At 51.1% G+C, this 21959-nt stretch overlaps 8 protein-coding genes across 8 annotated transcripts; 3 read left to right on the forward strand and 5 right to left on the reverse strand.

Annotated features, from left to right (window-relative positions):
• Positions 1-498: 498 nt before the first annotated feature.
• On the reverse strand, positions 499-2430 carry N7508_004520 (uncharacterized protein; the record flags this gene model as incomplete). Its single annotated transcript, XM_058462586.1, has 1 exon — positions 499-2430. One exon carries the CDS (start codon positions 2428-2430, stop codon positions 499-501), a length of 1932 nt encoding a protein of 643 aa, XP_058321211.1.
• A 1024-nt stretch (positions 2431-3454) lies between these two features.
• N7508_004521 (ATG3/ATG10 family protein) lies at positions 3455-3986 on the forward strand (the record flags this gene model as incomplete). The annotated part of the gene is made up of 2 exons (XM_058462587.1): positions 3455-3496; positions 3555-3986. 2 exons carry the CDS (start codon positions 3455-3457, stop codon positions 3984-3986), a joined length of 474 nt encoding a protein of 157 aa, XP_058321212.1.
• A 107-nt stretch (positions 3987-4093) lies between these two features.
• Positions 4094-4763, reverse strand: N7508_004522 (U2 snRNP complex subunit MSL1; the record flags this gene model as incomplete). Its single annotated transcript, XM_058462588.1, has 3 exons — positions 4094-4363; positions 4416-4629; positions 4690-4763. 3 exons carry the CDS (start codon positions 4761-4763, stop codon positions 4094-4096), a joined length of 558 nt encoding a protein of 185 aa, XP_058321213.1.
• Positions 4764-5036: 273 nt separating this feature from the next.
• On the forward strand, positions 5037-6293 carry N7508_004523 (WD40 repeat domain-containing protein; the record flags this gene model as incomplete). The annotated part of the gene is made up of 4 exons (XM_058462589.1): positions 5037-5259; positions 5325-5911; positions 5964-6201; positions 6253-6293. The coding sequence occupies 4 exons, from the start codon at positions 5037-5039 to the stop codon at positions 6291-6293; spliced, it is 1089 nt and encodes a 362-aa protein (XP_058321214.1).
• Positions 6294-7093: 800 nt separating this feature from the next.
• On the forward strand, positions 7094-7804 carry N7508_004524 (lipase family protein; the record flags this gene model as incomplete). Its single annotated transcript, XM_058462590.1, has 1 exon — positions 7094-7804. The coding sequence occupies one exon, from the start codon at positions 7094-7096 to the stop codon at positions 7802-7804; it is 711 nt and encodes a 236-aa protein (XP_058321215.1).
• A 306-nt stretch (positions 7805-8110) lies between these two features.
• N7508_004525 (WW domain protein) lies at positions 8111-11917 on the reverse strand (the record flags this gene model as incomplete). Its single annotated transcript, XM_058462591.1, has 3 exons — positions 8111-8650; positions 8708-9314; positions 9363-11917. 3 exons carry the CDS (start codon positions 11915-11917, stop codon positions 8111-8113), a joined length of 3702 nt encoding a protein of 1233 aa, XP_058321216.1.
• Positions 11918-12516: 599 nt separating this feature from the next.
• N7508_004526 (Zn(II)2Cys6 transcription factor) lies at positions 12517-15052 on the reverse strand (the record flags this gene model as incomplete). The annotated part of the gene is made up of 9 exons (XM_058462592.1): positions 12517-12939; positions 12993-13514; positions 13566-13748; positions 13800-14437; positions 14486-14606; positions 14658-14689; positions 14741-14750; positions 14812-14821; positions 14871-15052. The coding sequence occupies 9 exons, from the start codon at positions 15050-15052 to the stop codon at positions 12517-12519; spliced, it is 2121 nt and encodes a 706-aa protein (XP_058321217.1).
• Positions 15053-16010: 958 nt separating this feature from the next.
• Positions 16011-21663, reverse strand: N7508_004527 (ECM29 family proteasome component; the record flags this gene model as incomplete). The annotated part of the gene is made up of 3 exons (XM_058462593.1): positions 16011-16384; positions 16435-16696; positions 16765-21663. 3 exons carry the CDS (start codon positions 21661-21663, stop codon positions 16011-16013), a joined length of 5535 nt encoding a protein of 1844 aa, XP_058321218.1.
• Between the last annotated feature and the right edge of the window lie 296 nt (positions 21664-21959).

The raw sequence follows: 21959 nt of genomic DNA on the forward strand, positions 1-21959 counted from the left end.
GGGCGTTCGTACTGCATGTATCATAATGTTTAGTATTAATTTGATATGTTTTTGATGTTTGACCGCACTGTGACACTTGTCAATGTAAGAGCCCAAGCCACATTGACGCAGGATATGTAATATTAAAAGTATACCCCCTTGCTTGATTCGAGATATACATTTAGATTGTACTGTATCTACACAGGGGCCGTACCCAGCCACGCGGTCAATCCAATGGGTGAGATTGTATTTCGGGGACTACTGTGCATCTCCGGGACATATCAAGCTACGTCTTCAATTGACATGTTAAGCAGCCAAGAAAATGCTGGCATTGTGAGATAAATCAAGCGCATAAAAACAAAGCCATGGATCCGGTGTGCAACGCCAAGTATGATCTTCGCTCCAGTTCCAATTCCAAAAGGGTATACCTAAGACATGTATGTCTGCCCTGAACTCCACAGGCCAACTTAAGAACTTTTGTAAATCCAAAATATAAATCAAAACGAAATCAGAGGTAAATCAATAAAGCGCATAAGGAGAGGTCGTCATATGAACATCGGGCTGAGGACGTGACTTCGTCAACTGACAGCGGCGGTAATCCTGGCTCCGGCTTCGAGGCCGGCCTCGTATTGGCTCAGAGCCAGTTAATTCGGCATCATTGTCATCCTGCAAGAAGCCCGGGGACAAGATCGTGGGCAACGGGGGAACTTCAACGCCCGGCTTCAGGCTCCAGATACGACTGCCCCCCTTACTTCTGGATCGAGAACGCCGACTAACAAATGTATTGCTCTCTTCGGAAATGTGATAAGCAGAGGCTGATCTGCGGAGTCGTTCCTTATTTCCAGTAATCGTCTTTTGGTGACTTAGGGCTGTCTCCACATTGGTTGAGTCTGTGACAGACAAGACATCAAGCGTGCTGACCGACAATCGATCGCCATATAAAGGGCCCCGAGTAAAGCCTTGTTGGGGTTGAGGAATTGAGAGGCACCGGGACTCCACAGCAGGTTTTTGTTCGGGACTGGTCCCATACGTTGAAGAATATTCCGTGTAGCGGGGTGCACATAATGTTGATCGACGTGATCGCGTTTGAACGACTGGAGTTGGGTTGCTTGAGTCATACCATCGGCGAGAGGCTGGGAGCAGCCGTGAGTAGCTCTCGGGTTTTTCTTCCAGATTCGAATGACGCTGCATGCCATCGCCTGGTCGACTTTGGGGGGGAAGATTGGAGATCCACGCATTTTTTGAACTGTCCGCGCCACACGAACCAGACGTCTGTGAATCGATGGATTCCCGAGTGCGGCTTCGATGAATCGAGTGGACAGACGTGGCAGAGCTGTAACCACTGTCTGATTTGTTAAGAGATCTGGACGTGCTTCGGGCAAGGCCATCCAAAGCACCTTCCTCCAACTGGACCCTCGTATTGTCACAGAGAGCGATCGCTTCATCATCCGTGTCTCCGGGGAACAAGGACTTGTTCCGTGGGCGCACGGTGATGGTGGGAGACTTCTCGAATGAGAAAGGACTGCCGGGGACATCATCAGGCTTCTTCAAATCAGGCAAAGCAGGAATCTCTAGTGTAGATCCTCTCAGAGGGCCCACGACTTGAATATTCCCAAGTCCTACTCCAGGCCCATCTAAAGGAACGCGCTCGCTGGGGCATGGAGAGGCTGAACCATTGACCACCCTCAGAGATCCAAGCTTGAGAGCCCCGAGTTGAGTATATCGGGCATCAGTTGGACTTGTCGGCCGCGCTGGCGATGGGAGACGCATTCTCTGATTTGAGGGCAGGGGCCACTGCAAGACGGCCGACTCGCTGGGATCGTCGATTGGCTCTCCAATCGGGGATGGAACGCGTCGAATTGCACCGGTTGTGCGTCTCGTAGCAACCCCAGGTCGAGTCAGGAGCGATCGCCGGCGCGTCAATGAGAATCGCTGGTTGCCAACCAGGAAATGAGTGTTGGAAGAGGTTGCATCGCTGTTCTCAAGGACAACACTATTTTGCCTTTGAAGAGGGGTCTGAATTGAATTGGCCCTTCTTGGCTGTTCATGCACCGGCGAGAACTGAGGAGATACATCTGGCGTTCCAGGCTGATACGAAGCCCTCTGAGAACCCGTTGTCAAAAGACTCGGGCGATCTTGACAATTCTCAGGGGCCTGATCATCTGTGAAGGCGGCGTATATATCTGTCGGGCTTTCTTCAGATGGCTCTGCCTCAAACAGAGTAGGGGGAATCTCGGCTTTCTTTGGGTAAGCGATCCGTTTCTCCACGGGTGTGCTGGAGATGCTGTATCCCACCCAAGGATTTTGCCATCCAATCAGTCCCGAGGCCGATGAATTGCACTCTGGCCGGAGATGTTGAGGAGAATGAAAGGTGTTGAACTTCTTGGTTAGGGGCTTTGAAAGTCGATTGGAGCGGCGCGTCTCATTTGGGCTTGATTGAGTGTTGCCCATGATTCAGAAGCAGGTGGGTTCCAATGTACTTCAGGCCGTGAGCGTGAGTGATATACAATTTCGAGGGGCTTTGGTGACAAGCACTGTCCCCCCGCACGAGGGGTAACCTGGCTCAGATATGCACGATGGACTCTCTAGATTAGATCCCCAGACTGTGACGTCTAAGTCAAGCCACGCCGCGAAGCAATCCGAGCTTCAAGCTCGTGCACCCGGTGAGATCGCAATTAGGCGTGCGATTGGCGGTTGATGGATTTCCAGCCAGTAGGCCGGAGATGCGGACAGAGCCGTGTTTCAGATTGGGTGCTGATCCAGGAATCGGTTGGACTGGAGAGACGGAGGTAGTGGAAGTGAGGTTACGTCAAATCCAACAGGGTCCCAGGGTCACAGAAGAACAGAATTTGAGAAGATTCACATACATTAAAGATTACAGCGAAAAACAGAGAAGAAAAGAAGGCCAAAAACAAGAAAATCAAATAGAACAGGGATTGACAGTAAGTCCAGGGGGAAGGGAAACAAACGATACATAAGACAAGAAAGGCATCATGCAACTAAAGAAGACGAAAACGCCATGGAAAAGGGATCCACTGTCTGCATGCAGAGCAAGGAACAAGGAAGAAAGAGAACAAAGAGAGAGAGAGAGATGGATAGTCTCCCGCAAGCGGGGAGAGGTACCCACTACACCTCATCCCTAGCATCACACCACCCAACGGTCAGGTACCAGTTACTACACAATCAGCTTTGTTCTGTTTTCATCTTCACCGCATTCAGATGTGCTCTCACTTTCCTTTCCTAACGCAGTCGGAGTTTGAGGATGCATGTCAGGCTCTCTGCACTTCCTCAAATGGACTTGTCACAAAGGTATTTTTTAGTCTTCCTTTTTCGAGAATGCTGGCTAGTTGCTAGTTGCTAGTTGCTAGCTAGCTCCTAAATACTAGCTACTAGCACTGTTGATGGATAGAATTCTCTTACTGAATCTGAATAGCTAGAGACTGGCCTCAGAATCACACAATGTATTAATGTACCGATGCAAGCCACAGAAGATCCAGAGGAACAGGAAGACGATCCGGTCTGCAGATGCCAGCCCCCTCCCCCGAAGAATGTTTAGTCCTAACCCTTCACCGCAGGAAGCTCTCATTCGCATCAGCCAGCCCAGTTTACAGGTAGATTATGACATCCTGCTATCCCCCACATATCAGGTCCCCGTCTTGTACTTCGGTCTGAGGTGGCACAACCAAGGTCCGCTCGGACTCGACGCCGTCTACCAATATGTGGTGCCAGAACAATACAGGCAAGGATTGAGGAGTGTAGGTGTCATGGGTGGAATTAGTATGGGTGTAGGTGCAAGCTCCAACCTCGTGACAAGAGCTCACGTCTTCATGCAGTATCATCCAGACTCTGGCGCCCCGACATTTTTTGTCCACCCGTGCAACACGGCCGATGCCATGGCGCATATCGCTGACGCACAGAGTGTCACTCCTGGGTCATACCTACTCATCTGGCTCGGTCTGGTGGGTCATTGCGTGAACCTGCACGTCCCACGCGAGATTTTTGCTTAGATGGTTCAAGACCATCGTGCATGTGCTGAAAAGAAAATTGAATGCAGAGCGAGGCAACCCCAAGAGAGTCCTCTATTGGATCAAAAAAGAACTTGATGCCGAAATATTTAATCCTCGTCCGAGGAAGCGTCCATGGGCACATCACTGTCCTCATCCATTGGGGCATCCTCATCACTTTCCTCCTCACGTGCTCGCTTCACTCCCTGCCCCTCAACATTGGCATCAGTCGGAGGTCGTTGAGGGAGCGCACCGGGCGGGCCACTGAAGATAGACTTCTGCAGGTCGGTCGAAACTGGGGCTGGCGCAGTATTCACCCCAACAAAGGTGCCGCGAAGCTTAGCGATGACATGTGATGGCCCTTTGGCATAGACGATTTTCTAGACAACGAATGAGTGAGGGGCTTTGCGATGATAGCGACAGATGACATACCATTTGTTTCCCGAAAAATTCAAATCCCTGCAGAGACCGAAGTGCCTGGGTACTGGCCTGGATATCCTTGAAAACAATATGGGCTTGGCCTCGCATTTTGCTGGTCTTCAAGGCCACAACGTCGAGGACGGTGCCGTAGGTAGAGAAAAGGGTGTAGAGGGACGATCGCAGATCATGCTTGTGGAGCTTATCGGGCAGATTAGTGCAGTATAGTCTGGTATATTGTTAGTAGCTAGAACCAGGCGACACTCAATTATCTTCAACGGAAGCTCACGTTTGGTTTGGAGGACCAGTCGCGACGGCTTTGCCGTCAGGGCCTCCACGGGAGGGCAATGCTTTTGAGGCCATAGTTGAGTTTGACGAGAGGAAAGAACTGGCACAGGTCCAACGTAAAAGCAGCAGGTATCAGATATGATCACTTGTGTGGAAGGCAGCTCAATTGCGCTCTGTATCAAGGGAATACCAGTAGAGGTTTTGAAAAGCAGCTTGAGGTCAGGTGATATTATTACCTAACCAGCCTCAGGGCGTCATCAGCTCCCCTCCCTCGTTCCCGCATCCCCCAAGTACACAATCCACGACTCGACGGTAGAGAGCTCCTCCTGTCGTACTTTATTATCCACTATGGCCGCTCCTCAAGTACACCACCTCTTCCACGCACCAATTGCCGACCACTCGTTCTCCTCTGATAAGCAGACACTTGCTGTCGCCCGGGAGAACAATGTGGAGCTCTATCAGTCGTCAGGCAACAAGTTCACATTAAGTGATGAACTCAAGGGCCACGAAAAGACCGTGACCAGTGTTGATATTGCTCCCAAGAGTGGTCGAATCGTCACTTGCTCGCAAGGTCTGCTTTGATTCGATGCTTCTCGACCATGCTTTTTTTACTAACGGATAATGGCCGCTCCTTAGACCGTAATGCCTATGTTTGGGAAAAGACACCTGAAGGCTGGAAACCCACCTTGGTCCTTCTGCGGATTAACCGTGCCGCCACCTTTGTGCGCTGGTCTCCTTCGGAACAGAAGTTTGCCGTCGGATCTGGCGCTCGAGTGATTGCAGTCTGTTATTTCGAGGAGGAGAATGACTGGTGGATCTCGAAGCATCTGAAGAAACCCATTCGCAGTACTATCACCACTCTCGCATGGCACCCGAACTCCGTTTTGTTGGCAGCTGGATCTACCGACTCTCATGCGCGAGTCTTCTCGAGCTTCATCAAGGGCATTGATGCTCGCCCGGAACCCAGCGCATGGGGAGAGCGTCTGCCTTTCAACACAATTTGTGGCGAATTCCTGAATGACTCGGCTGGATGGATTCAGGGTGTGGCATTCTCCCCCAGCGGCAATGCCCTCGCCTTCACCGGACATGACAGCAGCGTGACCGTCGTATACCCAAGTGCACCAGAGCAGCCCCCACGGGCGATGTTGAACATTTCCACACGATTGCTGCCCTTAAACAGCCTCATCTGGAACGGCGAGACTGAAATCATTGCAGCTGGCCATGTCAGTCGCTCCATTCCAATACTATGTCACTTGTGCTAACTAACAAATGTAGGACTGTGAGCCGTTCCGATTCCGTGGCGATGAAAATGGATGGCAACTTGCTGGTTCCATTGAGAATAAGGCAGGTGATTCCGGAGGTGCCCGCGAGGAATCTGCCTTGAACATGTTCCGACAGATGGATCTCAAGGGTCAAACTCAAGCGGACACCAAGCTCAAATCGACCCACCAGAACACCGTGAACACTGTCCGCGTTCATGAGGAGGCTAACGGGGCTGTGAATTCCTTCAGCAGTAAGTAAATCCTCCATATGGTTTCATTTTAAAATGCTAATAATGTCATAGCAAGCGGTGTTGACGGTCGGGTTGTTGTCTGGTCTGCATAATGTAGACAAACCACCTTCTTATGCCAGTGTTCCAACAATAGCATGCATATAGTACTAAATTCCCAGTAGAACACCGAGTACATGATATTGAATCCTTACACACGTACGTAATGTAAGCCAAGAGATGCGATGACATAATGAGGTTACCCCGGATTCCAGCGTTCTCCACATCACACGACTTCTGTTCCTGTCATTCACACCTCAACCATGCTTGACCATGGCGAGCAGTATTTTCTTCCTTCTACTTCTACATCTCCTGGGGATTGTCGTAGCTTGCAACGAGACTAGACATGTCTCGGGCGATCTTTTTAACTCTCTTGAGGAGCTATCCCGCCTAGTGGACATATCCTACTGTGTTGGAACTACCGGAGTTCAGCAGCCATTTCAGTGCTTGAGTCGCTGTATCGAGTTTCCCGATTTGGAACTAGTGACTGTGAGTTCCAACAGGTGTCAAGGACCCCACAAGCGAGGAAACTAGGATTGACATATGCCCTTGGTAGACCTGGAATACCGGCGTTCTCCTGACTGACTCGTGCGGATATGTTGCAATCTCACATCCCCCTTCACCAAAACGTATCATCATCGCTTTCCGGGGTACCTACTCAATAACAAACACGATCATCGATCTCTCGGCATACCCCCAAGCATACGTTCCATACACTGGTGATGACAACAAGATAAATGAAACCCAATCTCTCAGACCGTCAAGGCCACGCTGTGAAAACTGCACGGTTCATGCTGGATTCATGGCCTCATGGCTTGACACTCGGTCGATAATCTTGCCACAGGTTTCAGAAGCAATGCAAAATTACTCAGACTATGAAGTGACATTGGTAGGCCACTCGCTCGGAGGTGCCGTGGCCGCACTAGCAGGTCTCGAGATGCGCTTAAAGGGCTGGGACCCATTAGTAACGACATTCGGCGAGCCGATGCTTGGAAATGCGGACTTTGCACAGTTCTTTAATGAAAATTTCGACTTGCAACCCACCAACTTAACCTCGAAACTTTCTCAGGATGAGAGTCGCTTTCGTCGGGTCACTCATACTGATGACCCAGTGCCACTTCTCCCGTTACCAGAGTGGGGATATGAGCCCCATGCGGGCGAGATCTTCATTTCGAGATCTGATCTTCCCCCGTCTCTAGGAGATGTACACCCGTGTGTGGGTAATTATGATCCCAGGTGTATTGCTGGGTCAGAAGCCCCTGCCCTTCTACGGGAAATGTATCATGATGTTAACATCCCGGTCGACCTGTCCTCCAGCATGACACCTTGTCAAAAACATCCTGCAAATCATGCCTCTGAGTCTGATGAGCAGGTTGCCGTTGGGCCGTGGAAAGGCCAAGATATTGTTAGCTGCAAGACTGGTCATTCCGATGACAGGCTATCCCCCCTGCGATGGGATTGGTCCCTTATTCCGGCAAAATATCGACTCTGGGAATTGTTTTATGCCCACCGTGACTATTTCTGGAGGATTGGCTTATGTGTCCCTGGGGGTGACCCCACTGGATGATGGGCAATATATGGCTAACCAATTTCGCGTACGTTTCTGGCAATCCGTAGGTTGTCTTGTCTCAAACACTCTCATATACCCCATTTTGTATATAACGACCATCTCCGAAATGGCAATTTGGTTGGACTCTATCTCAGTGGCCTTCATTTCAGGTTCTCCTAGAACAATATCTAAAATTAAAACAGTAATGCAAATTTGTATCGTTAACACATGAAACAAAGTGGCTAGTAGGCACGAACATCAAAGCGGAAATCCGATGCGCCAGAGGCCAAATTAACTATGAAACGACGAGGACAACAATATTCATCACCGACCATGCTCCAGACTTGGCACGATGACAGGACCAAACTTGACCACATTTCCATAGGCACCTTCGCCCTGGACCATAAAATCAGCCGCGAGACTCAGCTTGCTCTTAGAGCCCTGTGATCCGTTGCCATATGTAGGGTTAACAGAGTCCGGGTCATAGGCGACAATAGCGACATAATTACGGCGGGCCATGAGCTTGCGATACTCACGGGCCTGGCCATTGACATCTGTCTGGAAGATTTCCATCATATCTTCCTTGGTGTCGCTCGGTTGGGCCGATGATCGATGGCCGTTAGCAGGAACATATAGTGGCTTGCTGTGACTATGCAAGAGCTTGATGATATAAGATGGGGGCGGGGTGTTGACGACGGGAGAAGCGATAAGTTGATACATGGTCTTGTGGTCTGAGGGCTGAGAAGGATCATGAACGAGACCGGCGCCACAGACGTTTACTGCACCAGAAAGGAAGGTCATACGCAGGGACTTTTGGTGTGCGATACCCTGAAGGGTGCGGATCAGGTAAGTCCGTTCGAGATCCTGGATGAAGTTAGTACAAGAGAGCCTATGAGTTCAAGATCATGACCGAGAACGTACCTTTGATTCGTGCGTCCACTGATCGCGCAACTCGTCCATGAGATCAAACTCGCCGAAGGGACTTAGAATGCCACCCATAAGTCCAGACTTGCCCACAGCCCTCTTCACCGAGTCAAATCCTGATCCCACAAAGTCCTTGGCGCCTACAACGCCGGCCACAGAGCTGGTCACCTTGCCGAGGACATTATATGCACCGGTTACTGCGCGCTTTCCTGTAGCGACAGTTTGGGCAATATGCTCTGCAGTCTCTAGTCGGGGATAGATAAGTGGCATAGAAACCATCCAGAGGCAGTGCTGTACGCTAGTAGGTAGCATTGCAATCTTTGGGAAGAGACCCTGGTACGTAGGACCAGCCATGACCTGATGGGGGTTTCGTTCCGAGCGACAATCGGGACCGACGACAACTACACCAGGGCCCAAATACTTGACAAAGTGCCAGCCAGTGCCAGTAATAGTGAAGAGGTCCATGTCGTTGTTGACATTGCGGAGGATATCGAGAGTTGTATGGTGCTGGAAGAGAAGATACATCTCGATACCAATACGGCCAATGTTTTTGAACATGTTTGAGAACTGCATGTGCTCAGGATAAGAACCGAAACCATCAAAACTGTGACCATATTAGTGATGTTCATTTGGCATGTTTTGATTGACTTACATATCATGGTCGTCAATTTGGCAGATGTAGGGAATTTGCGCAAAAGACTCTCTCATGTAGGGTTGGTCGAAGTGACTGGTATAGTAGTGGAAGTACGCATGGGATACATCCTGTTCGTTAGCTGCGGTCCACGGTGCGTTCTTTCTAGCTTCCTTGCCACTGAGAGTGAGCCACTGCTTGAGAGACGGGATTTCCTTCCACATGCGATCTGCATAGATCTGACCACCCAAGCATAATTGAGTATGGAATCCTCCAATCTCACTGTGCTTTTGCATAATATCTTTCCACATAAAGCCAACACCACCCAGGCGAGCGCGCTCATTGGCATTGACGTTCAGCGAGAAATCATTTCCAGAGGTGGCAATGAACCGCCAGTTAGTTTCATGTCGGCCAGCGACAAGGAACTCGTAGCGAGTGCAGCCCAGATGTGAGGTGATCGCATAGGTCCACTTTGCCGGACCTGCGTCGTCCATCTGCAAATCAATCTCATACTTGTAGAATGTCCACCGCTGATGTGCAGCAATATTGATTGCCTTGAGCTGTCGTGGGTTGGGAGACAGATCCACACTCTGGTGCATGTGAATCGTGGGTGGCTGGGCAGCATCTGTTACAAGAAGAATTGATCCCAACCAGACCCCTCGCTCGAGATCCATATTGGTATAACGTAGGTAAGGACCAAAGTAGACACCGTTTGTAGGGGTGGTCTTGTATAAGTCCATGCCGCTACTGGGAGGAGGTCCTGAGAATCCAGCCATAGGAGACTGCAAGCTTTCAAAGCCAGGAGTCAAAGGTACACCTGGGGATGCAAGAGGTTTCCCGAAAGCCGAAAGGCCTGGAGAAGCTAACGGATGAGCGCTGTAAACACTCCCAACCGGAGACAAGGGTGTCTCATTGAGGTTCAGTGGTGTAGGTCCCTTGGGGAACTCCCATTGTGTTGACTGCGTAGGCAAATGGATATAATAATATTGCCCAGAGCTCGGGTCCATATGAGCAATCCACCCCTCAGGAAGAGGCGGAGGAGATGCTGGAGTTGAACCAGCAGGACCAGGAGAAGTAACTTGAGCTGTCTGTTGATGGAAACCGGTCAAATCACTCGCAACAGAAGCTTGCGGGGACTGTCCCACTTGCTGCTGCCTGGGGTCATTTGCAAATGCAGGATGATCCTGTGTCGAGGCTGGTGGTGCAGGTGAAGGCGCATTGGCAAGAGCAGGATGCTGATCAGCCAAGGCTGGGTGCGCCATTGCAGCTCCAGCCCCGCCGGCGGCGGCAGCCGCGCTTTGTTTTTCATTAAGATACCCATTCGAAGCAGCGGGGCCAGAGACACTTGAGTAGGCAGGAGGGGGCGAAGAACTGAGGCGCATTCGGTCCATATCTTGCTCCAGGGCATTGGCAGGTCTCTCTGGTTGCTCCTGCTGTTGTGGCAACGCAGATGCCGGATGTGGCTGAGATGGCGAGCCATTGTATTGGCTTGGGTGAGGTTGAGGAGGGGGGCTGCTACATTGACCAAGATGGGATTGGGGAGCAGGGCTGCTGTATTGTCCCGGAAGAGACTGAGGGGTTGGGCTGCTGTATTGTCCCGGGTGTGACTGGGGAGGAGGACTGCTATATTGGGCAGGGTGAGCGGCAGCTGGATGACTGTCATCGCTTACAACCTCTGCCCCTTGATAAACAGTAGGAGGTCCATGGGGCTGAGATCCAGGCTGCTCGGTTGGTGTCCATGGCCGAGGCTGTGGAGGCTGCTGGAAAGTCGGCTGTTGCCCAAAGTACTGCTCGGCTCGTCTTTGAGCCGCAGCATTGTGCAACGAAATACCCGCGAGGGTTCCTGTCCCTGCAATACCTGCCGCCGCATAGCGAGCCTCGATATCAGACCCAGGCTGCTGACCAGGCCCGACTATGGGAGTCTCTGGTGGTGGCGGAGAACCACGCTGGGCACGAGTTGTCGAGGTCGAGGCAGTCGAGCTGATACGATTGATTGAGCCCTGCGCAGGTTGCAGACTGGATGGAGGTCTAGCCACCGAACTCTGCCGGGAGGGTGGCGGGTAGTATTGTTGACGGTAGTCATATTGATTCACATTTGCAGAAGCCTCTGCTGGGGGACCAGGCGCTAGACCAGCAGGCGGCCGGGGGTAGGGTCTAGCTGCTAGGGTCTCACGGTCTGGCGCATCCGGACCAGGAGATTCGGGTAGTGGCTTCGGCGCAGCACCACGTCGCTCGGCCAGAGTCGCAACCCTCGGCTCACGACCGTCCCGCGGACGCAGAGCTGAAGGATACTCGTTGGGGCTCATCGAACCAGAGCCAGCTGGCGGAGACCCATATCTCACATTGTCGGAGTGTCTTTCATTCGAACTCGCGGTGCGTATCTGGGGTCGTGGTCGATCATCAGGGTATGGCAGCGGGGCATTCGGTGGGGGGCTGGATCCCGCTGCCGAGGCTGGAGATGACGAGTCTCGTTTGTTGATGCGCAGAGGACCGATGACAGGCGACTCTTGCCTGCCAGGGGAGTCGTTGAGGAAGAGCTCCTCGGGGTGAAGGGCGCGACTGTCGCCAGGATTCATGGCGGATAGGTAGAAGCCGCAGAAGACAGAATTGCGAAATGAGTCAATTACGGAGATAAGCGCGAAGATCGCAGAGGCGGGGTCACAGGATCGGAGATTACACAGTCAAATTCTTCATCTCGAAAAAGAAAAGAGAAAGGAGAGTCAGGGGAAATGTCAAGGTGTAGGCGCCAAGTTTGGGCGAGACGCTGACCCCGCAGGTGATGAGAATTATCACAAGTTGCTGCCTTGAGGCCTGGTATCGAGGCCCTATCAAGTATGTTATGAGTATCTTCACTTCTACAGATATTTTCTGGGGGATTTATATACCCGGCTTAGAAGTCTTGAGGCCATTTAGTCATTTTCGAGGGGTCTACACGATATTATCAAAGTACTCACTATACACATAGTCTTTTACAGCAGGCTATCAGTAAGTAGTATTGCAATAACAATATAGCGATGTAAACATGGACATGCTTGCTTGGGAAATGTAGTGTACTGGGTCGGGGTCGGCCCGAGATCTTTGACCATGGGTTCTTCGTTTCTATATATACACTATCGTCAATCATGCTAAACATATTCAAGATACAATGCCACCCTATGCGCCGGTGCCTTGCAAATCAAAATCCGAAATTCACCATCTGAAGCCCTTCCTGGGTCATCAAGTCGGACCAATCTACGTCAAATGTGTGACCCACACGCATGAGTCGTTCCAACTGTCGCTCATACACGATTTGAAGAATGGCACGGGTGGTTGCCGCATTGCGTCCCATGCCATCCTCTTCATCCTCCATACTCGTCATCAATTCCATCGCCATCATCTTGAGACCACTGGCAGATGCCGTAGCGCCTGCCAGGAATAAGGGGAACACCAGGAAGTGACGGTCGGCTCGCCGAGTGTGTGTAGTTTTCTCAGCCAGGCGCAGGATCTCTGTCACATGGTGATCAATATCCCCATCTGGCGAGAACTCAGACTCAACCCGTTGCCCGGGCCACATGCTACTATAGGAGAACAGCTGAGAAGCATGGTATAGTGTTGCCGACTATAGAGATGTCAGTATAACGTACAAAAGTACTTTGAAAAAAGTAAGCTGACCTGCTGGAGAATTTCCCGAGACCGTCGCGGGAGATTGTCTTGATGCTGGTGCAAAAAGGCAACATCAGGTGCCTCCCACAGCCTCCCAAAGGCCTGACGCAGATCGGCAATCTCTTGGGCTCTCTGGTCAAACTCGGCAAACGGTAAATTTTGTTTGTCGTCGCGAAGTCGAGTGGCCAAGAACCCAAGCTGAGCGGCCAACCGGAATGTGTCATGGTAAAGTCGCATGATGATCGGCAAGCTGTCGAGTTCATCGGAATAGATCACACTGTAACCCTCTGGAGCTGTAGGGTAGAGAAGGCACTCTGACCCAGGAAGCATCTGGTGGTCGATGACAGCACGAACAAACTCTCCAGCTCCTGCTCCACTGAGCAGGGCGTAGAGGTCAATGTGGCATACCCACCACAGAATGAAGGGATACGGCTCCTGGCCGTACTTAGAACGACGGAGGAAGGCGATGTGAAGAAGACGAGAGATGTGATGGGACCAGAGATTTGAGCCGTGAGGCTCAGCGGCTGCGATCTATGGTAATGTTAGTAGGCCCAAGGTATAACACAAACTGCATAATCTTACCTCGTAGATAAGCAGCAGGAAATGGGTTAGGAACAGCCCGTCTGAAACTAGATCGTCGTTGTTCCGTAGGCTGACTTGGAGCGAGGGGAAAGCTTGCTGATAGTACTGTAGCGCATCGACATTGTGACCTGTGCCGCTGTGCGAGAGACTAAGGGCTGAAATAGCCATCATAGCGTGGGAGAGCTAACCAATGTTAGCATACCCGGTCTGACCATTGGAGCTCGATATACCCACAGGAGGGAAATGAGTGGCTTCCTGTTCAAGGAAATCCACACTGAGTGACATGAAATGACTGTCAGATCCATAAGAGTCATCCAGTCTGTGATCATGAGGGAACAATTGTCTCCACACGACGTGACGGAAATGGGAGAAGAGAGTGGAATCTTGACTTTGTTGGTCAACGTTCAAGTAGGTTATGTTCTCCAGCTTCACCGATGGTGAAGGGAGAGCAGGCATGATTGGAGATAACGACAGAGCACAGAACGGATCTGAGATCTCCGAGGTCGGGGATATTCTTGACACTTTGCCATTGGGCGAGCGCCGAGTGACATCTTCAAAAGTCTTTAAGATTACCACGTTGGGATCGTCGTCTCTGACACTGCATTCACTCTTGGCTGCGCTGGTAGGGCTGTTGGCCACCGAGCTCCTACAATCGCTCGAGGCCTTGGATCTAGACTTCTCATTTGGATCGTCTGCATACTCTGGCAGCGACGAGAAACTGTCTGGCGTCATCACCACATGGTACGTGCCTGGACTAAAGGCCTCTGCTTTCTTTTCGCGGTCTTCATCCGAAGTAAGCAGCGAAAAGGGTGGCAGTGAGTCTCCTAAAGAAAAATAATCGGTCCTCTCATCCATAGAACTTGGCGAGGTGACTACTACGTAGTTAGTATAGCCTCCCAAGATGAATGAAGACTGCTTACGATCCCAAACAACATGACCATCCGTCTTCACATCGGCCATTCGGCCCATGATACGAGGGGTATCATCGCGAAACGCCAATCGTGGGCGGTAATCGCAAGTATGGCCCAGACGAGTACATTGCTGGTAAACTGTTAGTAAATGTGGGTTGCAAGGAGCCCGAGGAATGCATACATTACATTGCGGGTGTCCTTCATCACATTTGACTAGAGGAATGTCAGCGGAATCCCAACCAGGACGAGAAATGAGCCACTCACCCTTTCGACTCTGCAGAGAAATAAATTCCAAATTAACAGTCTGCTTTGTTTTGCGGGAAATAATCACTCACACGACATGTCCTAGAAATCAATTAACTAGAGGTTCTGAATAAGAAGTCAATTGGCTTACCAGCAACCCGTCCGAGACCGCGGAGGCAGGCGGATACGCGGTGGCGCGATCAGACCCTTGTCAGCCTTGCTAAAGGCATCTGTGAATACATCCTCCTTGGGGGCGATGATAGGAAGTCGCAGGGGTGGTTTTCCGGAGACTTTGCTCCGACGGTTTTGCATCACCAGACTGGTGACCGTCATGAGGCTGACGGGGGTACCTGAGAGATGCTATCAGGGATTAGTGACCTACATCTCTGTAGGTGAGTTTGCAACTTACGGGTACGGGTGGCGATAAAATATGCAGAATTGGAGAATAGAGAAAAAGAGGGCTAAGAAGAAAAGAGGGAGGCAAAAAGAATATAGATGAATCAAAGTGGGGAAGAAAAACTGCGGAGAGGAGTTTATGTATGTTCACATCACGAGAAAAATGCAAAGCTGCATCGTATGGTTCGAGGGATGGCGCAGCCTTCTTTCTGGCTTGACGGGTGGCGGGGATCCTAAAGAATCTCTCGGATGCGAAATGGAGCCAGAAAGAGAAACAGGTCAGATCCAAAGGGGATAAGCGACAGGAAAGGGTAGAAAGGGAGGGAATGGCATGCAGGTGCCAACCATGTGGGAAAGGAAAAGTAAGAGAGATCTATAATTACAAGGACGCTAACAAGAAGTCTGGGCTGGCTGAAGCCACGTAGGGAGGAAAGTGTAAAGGGTTTTAGGCTTAGGAAGGCCCTGTATCGGAGCCGAAAGGGACTGGGAAGAACTGGAAGGGACAGCAAAAGAAAGGTTTCTGGGGAAAAACCCAGCAGGAAAAACCACTACAATGGTCTCGATCGGCCCGGCCCCGTCTGGATCGACGTGAATCGAGGGAATCGAAGGGATCACACCCGCATTCTCTTATACGGACATGGCCGAGTGTTAAGCGAGTGGCGTAGACACTATTCCCTTTAGGCTCTCGGATTCTGCACCCGATTCTGCACACCTGAATGGTCAGAGAAAAATCAAGAGACATGTAAATTCCAACGAACTACCGGCGCATTTCCCTTTTGGTTTTAGTCTCTGCACGCTAATTGGTTCGATCGAATCGAATCGTTCATGAGAGAGCCATCTGCTCAAATCTGCTCCCAATCTGTCCTTCATGATTCATGGGTTGTTCCTCCGTCGATCAGCCACGTGGTTCAAGACCCAGGGCCTCGTCCAGGATTCGTTGAACTCCTCCAGACCGTTCGCTGGTCCTCCACCTCCGGATTTCGGCCGTAAGCGTGTCAGGCACTTGGGTAGGCAGTTTCAGGTACGCCAGAATGGCCTCTGCACGACCCTTGCGGATGGACTCAACAGACCCATCCCGTTCCTCCGTGAGGAGATTAGCCAGAGCAGTAACATGTACATGTATCTCACCGGATGAATCCGAGATCCAGGTCTCCACTCGCGTAAAGAACGCCCGGAGCTCGTCATAGCCCGTGCTGATGACCTGTCGTCCACCGTGTTGGAAGACTCGGTCCAGTAGACCGGTCATCTGTTCCACGTACTCTCCCAACACTGTGGTTAGGCTTAGCATGGCATGACGCTAGGGGGTTCAGGGAACTGACCTTGGCCCGAACCGGCGGTGGGGTTGAAACACTGCAGTAGGCATTGGATACACGCCGCAAGGGTGTCGTCCTGGGTTCCAGCCTTTGAGTCGATCTCCATCTGGTCCTCATCCACCACTTCTTCGATTACTGCCGGCACGATCTTATTGGCATCGCTCATGAAATTGAGGTCCTTGCGTGCCAGTGCGATCTCGCCCATTGCTCGTAAGCCATGCGGCCGGTAGATAACGTTAGCGCGCTTCGCTTCGCGCACCGTAATCGTCTGACACCCGGTTTAGCATTCCAAATCTTTCTCCCCCTCTACCGGAGTGGCGATATTGGCCCACTTACCTTCATCAGATTACTCAACTCCTTCGCTTCCCAGAATGTCTGAGCTTGACTGCTGAACTTGACTAGCGCCTTGAGCACCGCCTCTTTACCTTCCCATGTCTTCCCCGCTAGAGCTCTTTCTAACACCGGCCACACTAATTGGGCCGTCGGGAGGTCGATTTCGGCGTCAAGTGACTGAATCGCTTGCGCAATCGCGCGTGCGGCTGTATGCTTAATGGCCCACCGGGGAGATTCCAAATTGTCCGAAACAAGGCCGACGATTTCACGGATGTAGAGGGTCACCGCGCGAGAACCACCGACGTTGTCGGACCAGGTTTTTTCAAACTGTTCCTTCACGTGCTCATCTCCGTCATGCTTGCACATGAATACAAATGGCAAGGCTGTCGCTGCAAATGCCATCAACCGGTCGTTGGACAGTTTCGATGCCGAGTACAGGATCTCGCCGGAGATGACTCGCGGGGTGGTATCCTCCGCATTCAAGTAAAGGCTTTTGGCAAAGTCGATTGTCTTGAGTACACGGTCGTCGGAGGCAAGTCGTAAAAGGTAGCCCATTGATGAACAGTAAGAAGCGCTCACGGTGTCATTTCGATCAACCACATACTTGGTTAGGAGTTGGATGAATTTGTCCGCGTATGGGCGGAACATCAGAGTCTTCATGCTGAGTAGTACCAGCACGCGACTGCAACCGACTTTGGATGGCAGGCCCACAGCCGACCGAAGCACATCTTCGAGCCGCTGGGCCAGCTCGTCCAGGTTAGATTCATCCAGGTTGTCAATCAAATACCGCTCAATCACTTCCATCATGGGAGATGTACGGATGCTGGACAAGCGCATTTTGTCGATCTCCTGACCAGTAAGGCCGTACTTGTCGGCATTGAGATGAACGTAGTTCACGGCCTGCGGTTCGAGAGAGCTGAGAGCAGTCAAGAATTTCTCCAACATGTTGGGAACGTGTGGGCGCAGGAGGGAGCCAGGGCTTTTCTTGATCATTTGTATGAGAGCACCAATGGCATATCCTTGCACCTCCTCGACACTAGAGTCCAGTCCCTTGTCGCTCAGAAGGAATGGGATAGCGCTTTTCAGTAGAGTCGCTGCTCGTTTCTCTGAGCCATTCGTCTCAAGAGTGCGGATGACAGAATTGGTAATGGTCTGACACAGCTTCAAAGCGGTAGTTCGGACGGATTCCTTGATATCATCGAGTAGCTTAAAAGCTTTACTGTAAATCTCATCCAGATATTGAGCGAACTTCTCTGGGCGACGACCTTGGATCAGATCTGCAATGGCAGCACAACTGGCTTGTCGAACACGCCATTCTCGGCCAGCTAGTACGCTTTTGAGAAGATCCTGAATGATATCATCAAAGTGAGTATCAATCACAACCGTAGGATCCTTGACTAGTGCCTGCCAGATGGTGTTCATAGATCGTTGCACATTCGGGTTGGGATCGAAGCGGTAACGGAACAGCTTCGGATAGATCTTGGGGTTTTTAGCCAGGTAGCCATCGACGCTAGAGTCAGAGAAGATGGTGCTGATTCCAAAGCGGCCAAAGGCTGCACGGTTAGTCCAAATGGCATTATTGGAGGCCAGTGACATGAATCGGTAAACCAAAGTCGGGTCACCAGCCTCAGCAGCCAGGTTCATGATATCCTTGTAAGTGTTGACAGAAGACCCTTCGCCAGTGGGAAGGGCGCCCGGCTCAAATAGCTGAGTGTCAGCTGTCACGCTGCCACCCCCAAGATTGGGGCCGGTAGAAGTGAACGACTCAACCAAATCTTGCACCAGGTCATCCTTCAGCGATTGGTCGCCAATTTCATAGACAAGGCTGAGTCCGTGCGCGCCAGTCTCCTGCACCACCTCGTCACGGTTTCCAAGGAGACTGCTAAAGGTAGCTTGGCATTTGCGCAGGCGGTCCTGCATGTCTTGCATGTGGCCGCAGTTCTTGACTAGTGACAACAGCCAGATTGCAGACGCCTTCCGAAGAGATGGCTTGGGTGCAATGCAATCAGCAATAATCTTATCACAAACCTCTGCGAACACCGAATGGGGGACATCCGAGCTAGGGAACTCTGCATCAATGTCAAAGTCTTGAATTAGGGCGCGGGAGTTCCATCCGACAGCGACATTGCACAGGGCTTCGCCGACAGTAAACTGGACTTCGGGACTGCGGATCTCATGTAGGCTGTACAGCGAGCCCAAGAAATCCTTAAACAGGGCGCCGTCGGACCCAGATCGGGAGAACGTCAGAGTCAGGAGTCCCAATGAGCTGATAGGAGTCTGATTCTCGGTCTTTGCATCCCGCGAGAGCTTTTCTTGGACCTTTTTCCAGCCATCCTCGGCAAGAATGTCAAAAGTAAGTACTCCGGAGAGACTTAACTGGCCGATGGCCACCTGCGCGGTCCGCTGGAGAAGAGTATCGCGGGAAACATCTAGAATTTCAAAACTCGTTTCAATAAACTGCTTGACTTGTGTTTCTGGGGTCCTCTTGGTCAAATTGCGGTACGCAAGTCGACTTAGCAGATATGCGAGTGCTAAGATGGCGCCACGGACTCGCATGACCTCTTCACCGACAGCAGTATTCCATGATTGAATGGTAACATTTAGTCCAGCAATGAAGCTTTGTAGTTCAGTCTCGGGGAATTCAGGGTGAGAAACCAGGATTCCAAATGCGCGTGCAGTAATATCCTGATTGTCCTGGTTGCTGCTGGAAATGGGCTCCATCAACGAGGTTGCACGCGAAAGCAACTGCCCGACAACGTCATTGGGTGCCAATGAGCAAATTTCAACGAAATGAACGCCGCATTGCCGCAAACCTTGTCGCCCGCCAGTCACAAGACCTTCGAGTGTCCCGGACAATAGTGCCAAGACAGACTCCTTTGCAGACTTTCGTGTGTACTGTCTCACGGCTGTGCGCGCTTCTTCACTGGTAGATAAAAGCAATTCCAGCTTATAATCCCAGTCTTGCTCTAGCTCTGCAGGAATCCCCGCCGCCGAGAAGGCCTCCCAAAGCAGTGTATTGCGGAGGAATGAAATGGCAGGAACAAATGAATTCTTGTAGGGACCAGACAAGAGCTCCGATGGAGATAGCGATTGAACGTTTGACTGTTCTTCTTGCTCATCTAACCCCAACAGGAAGCAAGTAGCCTCGTTGAACTTGGGAAAATCAAACCAGGATTCATCGTGTTGCGCTGCAGGACCGGACCATTTCTGATCCTTTGTGGGGTTAAGCAATCGGTACCAATAAGGATGAAGGCCTTTTTTTCCTTCCTCGATGATCTCTTGTTGTCGTTCCGGGCCTCTTGCAATAGCCATCAAATCGATCCAACGGGCGACCACATCACCGAAGGGCAGGAATCGGTTCGCAAACCGCACCGCCGCATACTGAACACCTCGGACGATACGGTTGCCAGTTTCGGGGTCAATATCACCGGGTTGCATGCTCATTTGACGAACCAAAAATGGCCGCAGCTGGTCTTGGAAAGTCTTGTCATGACTGTCTAATGAGGAGTTGAGAATACTGCCGAGCGCCTGGTCAATGCTGACAAAGATCTGAGGACTGGAGTCATCTGCACTCAAGGACGCAAAGAGCCATCGAACTAGATCGAACTCGAAGTTCTCCACGGCATCGGCTTGCATGGTGAAGTCAACTTTGGGGACCATGATGCCAATACTTTCGTAGGCTAGACCTCGCAGGCTGAGATCTGTCGTGGGTAATTTGTTTCCACTAGCCGCCGGACTAGGCCATCCTTGCGATTGAATGAAATCCCTCAACCCTGCAATAAGCTTGGGTGCAATTTGTTTGAGATCAGACGGAGAGCCCATACGAACAACCCATGTGGTGAAGGTGAAGATTTGGGTTCTGAGTTTGGATGCTTGCAAGCCTTGGGAGGACCTAGCAGAGTCGGAAAGAAGCCCGTTTTCAATCAGTCTCAAAATCCTCTGCGGATCAGCTGTGGCTTTGATAGACTTTCCTAAGAAAGTAAGGAGCTTAACTTGAAGCGGGGGTCTGGCAGGCGGTGCTCCAGGGGTACCGAAATAGAGATCATACAGTTCCTCAACGACTGTGGGATTCTCGATATCAGCGGCGAATCGCTTGAGTGTCTCATCGCCTAGATCAGCAAGGCGAGAGTTGGCATCAGAAGAAGCGATCAGTGAGGGCAAAAATCTTTGGGCATCATTGAAAGCGCCACTGCCGATGAATCGAAGTGCGGTGACCTTGGTTTCGGTGAGGTTCAAGCCGCCGTCTGCTGACGGATTCCATGTTTCGTTTGCGGGGACCCCTTTGTTTAAAAATGTGTATTCATCCGGAGAGAGACCGGGACACGTTGTTGACTCCTTGGGTCCAGGGGTAAGAAGGAGCAATTTGGCCAGCCAAAGGGACAAGAATTGGGCATCGTCATCTGACAGACCGAGGCGCTTTTTCAAGTTCCGATCCTCCTCGCTGCCTTTTGGTGGCAGCTTCAGAAGTGGTAGCAAGCGCAGCACTAAATTAAACACGATAGCACCCTGGGTGGGCGAAGTTCCGATTTGCGAGATACCCTGGAGCAAGGGCAATAGAATGTCGACTCTGGCTTCAGAACCAAGGCGGTCAATGCCTTGTTGGGCATATATTAGATCAAAATGTCTAACCAGTTGAGATTTTTGTTCTTTGAATTGTTTGAGCAGAGCTGCCACGGGCAGCTGGATAGAGGGGGCCTTCACTCGGGCGTTGACATGCTGGCACACCGAAATGATTTTGTTGCGCACTGCCACACTTTCCGACCCCAGTTTCAACAATAATGGGGCAAGATAAGTTTTAAGTAGTGACTGCAGCTTCTCATCTGTGTCTGCCATGGCAATTCTGAATTCCACCTTGCCTATCAGGCTCAACTCACGAGCCTCGGGGCTCTGGGAGTCCGCCATGGTGAGTGTTACTTTGCAGGGTCGGAAAAGTCCAGAAGATATGTCAAACGAAATGATTCAGGGGCAACAATTTAGCAGAAATCACCTGGTTTTGTTCAGTAGGCAACAAACACTCACGTCATCGCCCTTCACGGTCGTTGTATGCGGGCAGTCCACGATATTAGTCAGCTCGCTTAGTCATGTCTGGCAGTCCACCTGTCGGTGAATATTTTCTGGAGAATTGGTGAGAAGATCAATTGTGATATATAGGAGGAAGTATTTCGGATGTGTTCTCGTTGATAATAGCTCTGTTCTGA

The sequence above is a fragment of the Penicillium antarcticum genome (genome assembly GCF_028974205.1).
Source record: "Penicillium antarcticum strain IBT 31339 chromosome Unknown utg000004l_segment0_segment0, whole genome shotgun sequence".
In the NCBI taxonomy this organism is placed as follows: domain Eukaryota; kingdom Fungi; phylum Ascomycota; class Eurotiomycetes; order Eurotiales; family Aspergillaceae; genus Penicillium; species Penicillium antarcticum.